This window comes from Phragmites australis, chromosome 5, assembly GCF_958298935.1.
Source record: "Phragmites australis chromosome 5, lpPhrAust1.1, whole genome shotgun sequence".
NCBI classification, from domain to species: domain Eukaryota; kingdom Viridiplantae; phylum Streptophyta; class Magnoliopsida; order Poales; family Poaceae; genus Phragmites; species Phragmites australis.
In genome coordinates, this window is record NC_084925.1 from 38,563,275 (window position 1) to 38,573,804 (window position 10,530).

General features: G+C 47.9%; 1 protein-coding gene across 1 annotated transcript; it reads right to left on the reverse strand.

Moving 5' to 3' along the window:
- Positions 1-427: 427 nt before the first annotated feature.
- On the reverse strand, positions 428-4,243 carry LOC133919544 (protein NRT1/ PTR FAMILY 7.2-like). Its single transcript, XM_062363968.1, has 5 exons — positions 4,095-4,243; positions 3,432-3,612; positions 2,545-2,762; positions 1,603-2,159; positions 428-1,511 (listed from the first exon to the last, which is right to left on the reverse strand). Exons 1-5 carry the CDS (start codon positions 4,095-4,097, stop codon positions 647-649), a joined length of 1,824 nt encoding a protein of 607 aa, XP_062219952.1. The 5' UTR covers positions 4,098-4,243; the 3' UTR covers positions 428-646.
- Positions 4,244-10,530: the final 6,287 nt, after the last annotated feature.

The following is a 10,530-nucleotide window of genomic DNA, read 5'->3' on the forward strand; positions in this document are numbered from 1 at the left end:
CGCGTACAAATAAGAGAACTAGAATTGCATAACATAATATCACAAATTCAATGGATTTTTTAAATATATTTTAATAAAAAATAGTGGTTTTAGTCAAAATAACATATATTTATGACATTAGAGAGTACCATGTAAATAACTCAACCAATTATGTACCTTTGCACTCGGTATTTTGGAGGTGTGGTCCTAGTACGATCTAGTTCTAGGATCCTAATATCACCAGCATTACCACAAACACCAAAAACAAAAACACCTGGGATCAAGATCAAACACCCCTTTGCAATAAGGGAGATAGCAGCATACAAGCTTACAAGTTCGCATGAGCAGACTGTAGATAAGCATCTATACAATTATACAAAGAGATGGTGCGTGGTCTTAAAACAAAAGAAGTCAAACTGGTCAGTAACAGTCGTGGTCTCTTGTTACATTGGCCAAAAATGTGAACAATGAACGGTATACGTTAATACACGCCAAAGCATTATCACATATATGTAGCCGCTGGTTCTTATTCTTTCGTCATAACACCATCCCCATGCTCGTCCTATCATCAATGAAAGACTCATCGTGCTAAACCAGTTCCCCTCAAGAGTTGCAGTCTCCATCTCAAGAACTATCACACGACACCCAGCGGAGACGGCCGGCCAAGTCAAGCGTACCCCGGGGATGCCACCTGACCGGCCGTTTCCTCCTCCTCGTCGTCGCTCCTCCCGTCCACCTTGCCGCTCCCGTAGCGGCTCGCGCACACGAGGTACACCGCGAAGTCCGCGACGGCCAGCACGGCGAGCAGGAAGTAGAACTTGTCGAGGTGGCCCTCGTTCAGATCGGCCGGGATCCACCCGAGCCGCCCGTGCGTCGTAGTGAGTTTGGTCACCGCGCTCACGATGACGTCGCTGAGGTAATTCCCCAGTGACATGGACATCATGCAGAGCGCGCTCCCGAAGCTCTTCATCCCGTCGGGCATCTCGCTGTTGAAGAACTCGAGCTGGCCGACGTACATCATCACCTCCGACACGCCGATCAGCGCGTACTGCGGCACCTGCCACATGATGTGAAGGTCGCTACTCATCGCGGTGGTGGCCCTGGCCTTCCTGAAGTGCTCGACCGTTCCGGCCGTGGCCATGGCCAGGGCGCCCACGACCAGGCCGAGACCCATCCTCTGCAGCTCGGTGGGGCCGGTCCGACGCCCGGTGAGCCGTGCCAGGAACGGGCAGATGGCACGGCGGTAGAGGAAGATGGTGGAGGCAACAGTGAGGATGTCGAAGGCCGACATGCTGGACGGTGGGATGGAGAAGCCGACGAACGTGGTGGTGCGGCGCATCGCGGCGCCCTGCACGACGAAGAGCGAGGCCATCTGGGTGAAGACGACGGAGTAGAGGATGGTGCAGAGCCAGATGGGGAGGAGCCGAAGGATGATCTTGATCTCCTCCACTTGCGTCACCGTGCACAGCTTCCAGGGGTCGCGCCCGCCGAGCCTGGAGTCCGTGTCCACGTGCGCCGCGCGGTCCAAGAAACTACGTAACAACAAGTTGTGCATATCAAGATCAATTCATGGTTGTTCCTCTAGATGCACGTCATTTTGTTTAGTGTGGAAGTTGTACGTACCTGAAGCCTTCTGTGTGCAGAAGCTTCCTGCCACTGGCATCCGCCTTCTCGTCGCCCTCGTAGAGGCTCTGCACTCCCGGCGACATGCCGGCCTTCCAGTTCCTGCACGCGGCGAAGGCGACCTGGCAGATCCTATTGATCGGGTTCCCGCTGGGCTGGAAGTAGCGGTACCGGAGCGTCCCGGTCAGAAACAGTAGCAAGGCAGTTGCCGCGGCCGCTGTGGAGGCCCAGAAGCCCAGGGCCCAGCTGCCCCTGTCCTCGAGGTAGCTGAGGAAGGTGTTGGAGAAGAGCGAGCCGAGGTTGAGGGCCAGGTAGAAGTAGCTGAAGAAGGAGACCTTGGAGTGCGCCTCGGCGGGGTCCTCCTCGTCGAACTGGTCGGCGCCAAAGGTGGCTACGTTGGGCTGGTACCCGCCGTTGCCGAACGCGATCATGTACAGCGCGATGTAGAAGATCCCCAGCTCCTTGCCGGAGTGGGGGCCGCACAGCGCGTGCTCCATGCCGCACCCGACCGGCCTGATCAGGTAGAGGCTCGACGACACCGACAGCAGCGCGAGGCCCTGCAGTATCGTGACAACCATTAGTCAGCCGTGTAATCTTCGATCCACGTACAACGAGACAGCCTTGTGTTTGGGTCCATCGATCACACCGCCACCGTGCACAACTACAACTCTATGGACCGTCCTCTTCGGATCAAATGGCTTCGCATACGGACGAAATGGATGTAGCTACAAACATTAGCACGGAGCGGTTGTAGCAACAAAGAGCATGTCTCGGCTTGCACGTATACATCAGGAATCATTGATTCCTCTGGCAATAGTTCCGACTCGGACCGAAGTAGAAACAGGTCCAGTATATAGCCGTCGATGGCAACGTCAAAACTCTCTCGACCACGCCGACATTGGCATGCAGATGGATATCTATGTGTAGACGTGTACTACTTACGAGCACAAAGATGGCCTGGAATATGGCGCAGGTCTTGTAGCGGCCCCAGTAGGAGTCGCTGAGGAAGGCACCGATGAGGGAGAACATGTACACCGTGCCGGTCCACTTGCTGACGTTGTTGGCTGCGTCGCCGTTGCTCTGCTGCAGCACCCGCGTCAGGAACAGCACCAGGTTCACGTTCACGCCGAAGAAGGCTAGCGTCGCCAGGCCCTGGTTCACTGCAATAAAAAAAATCACCACCACCACCACTGTCAGCACATCAATTAATTCCATTAAGCTAGTCCACAACGCGTGTACTCAAGGTCTGATGACTAATCACACATCAACGTACATAAATAATACTAGCAAAAAGTGATCGACGAGGCACGCAAACAGTATGAGAAAGTTAGCCTTTCGGCAGTTCCCATTGAAAGCAATGCAGAACCGGCTGAACAGCCAAAGCACATCGCTTTAGTTCCAGTGATAAGCTAGGCTTATGGCAGCGCAATACAGTCCACGCATCGCTACAGATCGATCGGTAGCTAGTGCTGCTAGATCATGTAGCCCCCATCTCCTAAATGAGACATCCTAATGTGGCATTAGGAATGCGTGCAATAAGCCGTCCCCGTGATCAGGAATCCCCAGTTCGGGGCGTTGCATGGCCGATGTCACCTCAGCGATCAGCATGCAGAATTCCGCAAAGAAAGACCGGCTGCCTACCGCCACTTTTGAGGAACGTCACTGCAGAGTGACTCGTGCATTCACGACGCTGTAGTTAACTGGAAATCCCAGTCATCAAATCTTTCGACTTTTCTTCTTGCTAGCTTCTTCTGCGTGCTAGGAAATGAACAGCAGATTTTTTTTTTCAAAAAAACAAGGGCAGGAAGGGATGAACAGCAGAATAATACCGAGAATAATGCCTCCCGCAAGCCATCCTCCGGACTTCTCCTTCACCGCCGGCCGGCCCTTGATGTCGACGGAGCCGTCAAGGGTGTACTCGCAGCACTTGTCCTCCTTCCGCGTCGGCGCGATCATCTCCTCACCTTCCACGAAGATCACCCTCATCTTCATGTCTCCGTCGTTCGCAGACTGCAAGCATAGAGCTAGATACTGTTAGTTGCCTCCTGGCAGTGTCACTACATGCTCTTATGTTGATATTGTTCAAAAATAATAATTGTATTTTTTTAGATTTGATTTTCGAAGTTAGATTTTGATTAAGTTTTCTCACAAAATATGTCATTTATAGTTACAAAGTCTATATAGTGTGAAATCATTTTGAATTGTGAATCTAGTTGTATAATTTGTATACACTATGCATTCTTATAATTTGATTCAATATTAATCAAAGTACATAAAGTTTGAATTTTTTTAAAATAAAATAAAATACACCTACTATTTTTGAATGGATGAAATATAAATTTGTTGGTTTACTGATACAAAAACACACAGATTCTTAACGACGAAGGCAACACAAAACTGAGCCCTGGCAAGACCTTTAGAAAACAACGACTGAAATTCGTGGCATGCTGATGTGTATACCAAGAACTAGCAAGAGAATGCTACGTACTAACCATTTCTTCCCTCCTCGTACTCCCCACGAGCTGGTAGCCTCTATCGATGTCTGCAACGAGAAGTAGAGAGGCAGCTGTGTGAGGAGGCCGGGCAAGGGACTGGGAGAGGTTGCAGAGAGAGGGAGGGGTTTGGGTTGATTTATAGAGCTCAGAAGGAGGCCGAGTAGGATGGCTGACAACTTATGTGCAGAAGCAGCAGAACAAAGGGAGGGGGCGAGTGTGCGTGTCTTGCTCCATGGTGTCACTCGTGCAGGTAATCTTAGGTAGATGCGTCACAAGGAGACATCACGATCAACATTACTGTCTCTCTTTTCTTTTTTCCCTCCATCTTTTTTGGCTTTTGCCTGTTTGCAGAGCCCCATTTTATCACGCAAGAAATTCAGCCTGTTGTTAGTAATTCCTACACGCTTTACTCAACCTCTACTTGGGTGTTGCAGACGAACACGCTCTGTTTCAGTAACTCACAGTGACCGTAGTTGGTCACATACTGGAATCAGTATCACCAAATAGTTTTTTTATTTTAACCAGTGGTCTAGATTTAGCCAACGGCCAGCATAGCGCGGTGATTCTTTTGCACCGGGCAGTTTCCTTCTGCGACATGATCCGCTTCATCCGCGAAATGTGGCAAGAAGTGCGCGTCAAAAACGTGCCTTGCTGCTCTCTCTGGCAATCCACAACAGGAGTGGCATTCTACGTCAGACGGCCATGTTTAGTCATGGGTCAACCAGGCATTCCTCCATATAATCGCATCGGATTGTCTTATTGAGTAAATGGTGTCCAAGCTTGGAACTCTCGTCGCTTGCTCCTAAACGTGTTCGTTCGTGGTGTTTTTGTCCAAAAAATGTGTTGCCTGTGTGAACCGCATGTAGCTTGCTCTAGGAAATGACAAATGCACCCAGCTACCGGGTTGTCGTCGAAGAATCGGTTCCGGAATGATTCTCTAATGATCAGAATAAGATCATCTTGAATTCGTCATGTTATTCCTCGTCTCAATTATGTACTGGCAGAAGTACTAAACCGTTGTCAATATTCCTGAATTATTTCAGCACCTTTCGTTCAGATAACAATTATTTAAGCACCTGATACTGATTTGCGTACTATTACCTGCGATGGTGGCCTCATGCATTGGATATCTGGATCACACTTAGGTGGTGGCTGAGCCCTGATGGTATCGCATGGGACTGGTCCTTTCGGAATGCAGTTTGTGGTACTGTAGATCGACAGTAAGCAGCACTTTTACTGCCATCCATAAGATAACTTGTGTGGATGAGGCGACGCCGCTCGGTGCCTGAGGTTGCGTCGACAGCCGTGGACCGGTTGCCAGCCATCCTCCTGAGCTCGTGCACTTGTTACTCTCGGCTCCAGTGGTGCGGCAGCGATTCGCCGGTGTTCCCGACCTGCCGATTTCAGCGAGCAGTGCGTGGATTGACGGCCCGTGTTTTCCAGCTCATCGTGGGCTCCTCTTTCACTGGCTGGCTGGTGTGATCAGGTTGGAATGGCGTCCGAGCACACGGGCGCACGGGGCTTTGATGTGGCGCATAGCCTGATCTGAATGTGAGTCGCCGTGCGCCGTGCGCCGTCAAATCTCGCTCCTGTCTTCTCGCGGTGTCCAGTGCTCAAGTCAGCTGTTTGCAGCAAAGCATAGCCAGACAGAATTTTTTTTGGATGAGTACGTTGAGACAGAATTTTTTTTGTTAGAGGCCACGTAGCAATAGTTGTATGCATGCACCAGATAGTAATCGTGAGTGTGTTGTACACAAGTGTAGTAACATGAGTGCGCTTGATTCGGGCTGGGCCGGACCTGGGCTCGTTCGGTAAACGGGATTTTAGCACACGCTGGGTAATCGGAATTGGGATTCTGGCCAGCCCAGCCCTAGGCCCTAGCTTAGACTTGGGCAGGGTCGGATTTTCCTAGGTCTGGGGGCTGCTCAGTTTCTTGATCTTCCCTGTTCAGTTTTTGATTTCGCATTCGAAATAGAAACCTCTCGCTGTAATTCACAAAGCCATATTGTGTCAGCGCAACCACAATCTGACAAAACTTCTTTCTCTACCTTTTACTTTCACAAAGCGGGGAAATGATTCCCCTAAATAGATTTCACAAAAGTAACTAGCAGTAGCTGCAGAGCACTAGTGAACCTGCACCAGAAAAGGGGCGAGTACTAAGCTTTTGCCAATGCCCGATACAAACTGCATATGCTTTTGCGGGGGCGCCTCTGACGAATTGCACGTTCTGAACTTCTCATCCGGACGTATGATTGTAGCACGTTGGCAACGAAAAACTCAGTGACCATTTGGACTCCTGAAGGCCATCACGAAGTAAACATCAAGCAAAGTTTACCGGGCGAACACGTACCACCTTTAACGCATTTAAAAACAAATTCCGTAGCTGTCTCCACGAACGATCGTCCAATGCAACGTGCTCGACTACTCTTACATGCAGGCACGCCGAGATTTGCTGGTGATGAAACACCAACTAAACCAAACATTTCTGCCTTTTTTGAGACGACGTCCGGTTAAGGCCAAAAGCAGCAGGCTCATCCCGAATTCCGGACTATCTCTGCACGCCAGGCACACAGTAGCGCCGCGCCGCTACGGCGAGTGCCGGCGGCCCACGTAGACAACCGAATCCCCCCGCGATCTCCCCCGGCCGGGACGGCGGGAGCGGCGTTTGCGTTCGCTGTTTTGCTCCCTCTTTGCGTCTGCAGCGCAGCGCAGCGCGCGTATAAGTGGAGGAGAGTATCAGGGCGTACGCATCCCCCCCTCCACCCCTGTGGTTGGCTTATCGCTCGCACGCGTGCCCGCCATCGGCCATGTCACGCTCCACTTCCGCTCGCTCGCCCGCGCGGCCCCACGGACCGCGACCGTTCCGACGACGACAACGCGGTCGACCACCCGATCGGTGCGACGGTGCCTCGACCGGTCATGCTTCCGTCCCCACCACTCGACAGCGGACTGGCAGACGCAGGCAAGCAGTAGACGATATGCATGCAAATAGTTGCTACTAGTTTCACTAGTAAAGAAATCATTAATATTGACAGATCGAAAACTCTGTGTAAGATGTTTTTCTAAACCGTTTGTACAAAAGAGTACCTATAAATTAGATTTGTATACATAAATTTTAAACCGTTTGTATAAATATTAAAATATTTATACAAACGGTTTCAATTATGAGCCGTATGTACAATAGAATATCACAGATGATTCGAAGATTCGAGCCGTCTGTGTTATAGTAACAGTATAGACGATTTTTAATTATGAGTCGTCTATACAATGAAATATCATAGATGACTCGAATCTTCGAGCTATCTGTGTTATAGTAATAGTATAGACGACTCTCAATTATGAGTCGTCTGTACAATGGAATATCACAGACGACTCGAAGATTCGAGCCGTCGGTGCTATAGTAACAATATATACAGCTACAAATAACGAGTCGTCTGTATTATTACTATAGTAGTCGTTTGTACATATATATATATATATATTACTGAATTTATATATTATTAATGTAAACTGACATATAAACAACATATCATACAACAGTAAAATATCATACACACAACAATTCATTTGCATTCAAACAACAACATATTTATCATTTGCATTCAAACTCCATACATACAGTAAATCGAACATCTTCATTCAATATGATAATATCACACATATCACAAAGTTAATAATACATGATCATATACATAAACAGAAGTAAAATATCAATATTATAAGGCCTCACAACATTTGCAAAGCATTCTTTATTCTTCCTTCTTGAGTTAACCCTGTACCTGATAATATATAAACCAACAAACTAGCTTCAGCACACTGGATTAAAAGGAAGTAACAACTTCATTTGTTTCATTTTCTATATCATTAGCCATAAATTTATAATACATCGATAGATTGCAAGATGCAAGTATTTTTAATATATTGAACTGACCAGTTTCTATTGAAATTACAAACCTTGGCTCCTAAAGTTGTCATGATCATGAAATTTACCGCTCTCATTTATGATCTCCGTATGTATGAAATGGATGAGCCTTTTTTAATATACATGAGACTGTCGTTTGCGAAGGCTGAGGAGCTTTGTGTTCAGAGACTGTTAGCCTCATCAGATAGTCTGGTGTTCTGTGTGTTGAATTCACTGGAGTATTTCTAACAAAAGGGAGAAGGCTGAGGACCTCACCAGATAGTTCGGTGATCTGCACTGGATAGCATCGGATCATTTCTTGCAGAGAAGAATGCAAGGGCAGAAGACTGAAGATCAACCCACTGGAAGGTCTGGTGCGTGGTTTATACTCACCGGATTATAGCACCACAGCATTTGTTGCAGAGACGACTACAAGTGCTGAAGAATGAAGATCAACTCACCGGATAGTCCAGTGATCACAAAGGCAGTTGCACCGAGTATTTTCAGGGAAAAGAAGGGAAGATTTAACTCATCGGATGGTCCATTGTGAGTGGAATGAACACCAAATGAATGCACCAGAGCATTTTACATAGAGAGGCTGCAAAGGCTCGGATGGCTCAAGATAACTCACTGGAAGGTCGGTGATGGATTTGAAGGTACACCAGAGTGTCTGGTGTTCACAGAGGTAGTGAGTGGAGTTCTAACGGCTAGTTTCTGAGTTTGTACTCACCGAATGATCCAGTGTTAGTATTACTATTCTCACCAGATCATCCAGTGTAGCTTTTCTGGGCCGTTAGGAAAACAGCTAGTTGGCGGGTTTGAGGCTATAAATATCCATCCACTCAGTCATTTAAGTGTGTTGCATGTTGCTGGAGTCTAGAGGAAGCTCATATACACTTGAGAAGATATCTAAGACACCAAAGTGCTTAAAGTGATCATCCAAGGTAATTAAGCACAAGATTATAGAGTATTTAGTGCTGATAGGACTAGAGTGAGTTGTAGCTAGGTGCTGTAGCTTGAAGAAGGGATCAAGGAGTGGCCCTAGCTTGTACCGAGTGGTACGTCGACGCCTTGCAGTCTTGGTGACTCGCCGACATCTTGGACCTTGGTGGCTCAAGCTTGTTGACCCTCTCACTTGATGTGGAGCGACGACAGGACACGTGTACGGGGACACGAAGACTCTTGCCTTGGTGGCTCAAGCTCTGCAGTAATCACGACGGCAAGTGACCGGAAGAGAAGCTAGTGGTGAGATCTTGCCTTGGTGGTTTGATGGCTTATCGTGCTTGAGATCTTGTCTTGGTGACTTGGTAGCTCAAAAGCTATGATCGAAAGAGTCGTGCCGACCGGGAGCATATCCTTTATGGAGCTCCAATGTGAACTAGGGTGCCATTCATGCAATTGATACAATGGGATAAAAACCCCTTGTACCGAGTTTGTCTCTCTACCTTATTTACGTTTTCGCATTGACATATTTGTAATATCTTGCTAAAGTAGGTTGCAATCCTCTTAAGCGGTAGAGTAGACACACTAAATAAACCTAGAGTATATTTAGATAGAATTGAGATAGGTTTATCTTAGGATGTCATCGTTCCTCACAGCCCAACCCATTTTCTTTAACGCTTTCTTGCTTAGTAACTGCTGGCCTGCTACATAGGTGTTTGACAGAGGTTCTTCTTCTACCTCCTTGTCCTTGTCCATCTGTTTGCTGGCTCTGCGCTTTTCCGGAGGTGCCATTTTGGCGAACTGTTGGCCAGATTTGCTGGACAATTTTGTTGCACATGTGGTGCAGAATGAGATTTGACCTTCGGTAGAGCACGACAAAAAGAGAAGTCGTTGCCGTCACGTACTGGAGATAGAGGCTGCAGAGACGATGAAGAGACAACCAGTGTTATGAACTTCTTCGACCACTGGATGAAGGAGTGGACGGTATCCCCAAGTGTCCTGATGTCATCCTCTGGGGGCATAGGAAGTGGGATAGATGTGCAATTTCTATAGACCATGTCCACTGACACCCTAGCGTAACCAGGCTATAGCGAGACTCCGTGAATCATCTATTCCATGCCACATGAGAACAACAATCCCGTGCCAACCTCAATGATGTTATTGGAGCCAACTGTGGTGAGCAATACGAGCTTGCACTTGGTGGCTACCTCTATGTCGTTGACGGGATATCTCTCGGTAAGGACCTCTTTTGGAATATTGTCCAAGCCTGTGCCAACCTCAATGATGTCACCTTAAAATCCATTGATAGGGAAGTCATGTTACTTGAGCATGTTATCTAGAGCGTTATCTGGTGCAGATGCATAGCTGCAATGGTGGAGATTCAAGTGTTATGGCTACATCCTACTGCCTCATAGCTCGTACTCGCTCCTTAACCCGTTGTTCCATCTTTTCTGCAAGCATATCCATCTGTTCTTTTATACTTGCTTCGACCTCAGTGACAATCTTCATTCTCATCCATTCACGCTTAGCTGCTTCGTGCTTAGCTTTGTTTCTCCTTCGGCTCCTATATGAATCGACATCGTCAGAGAA

Excerpts from the sequence above, each read along its gene's own strand:
- LOC133919544 (XM_062363968.1), bottom strand. Across the intron at positions 2,763-3,431 it reads TGCGGGAGGCATTATTCTCG|TGAACCAGGGCCTGGCGACG; the intron begins GTATTATTCTGC and ends TTTTTATTGCAG. Across the intron at positions 2,160-2,544 it reads TCCAGGCCATCTTTGTGCTC|GGCCTCGCGCTGCTGTCGGT; the intron begins GTAAGTAGTACA and ends ACGATACTGCAG.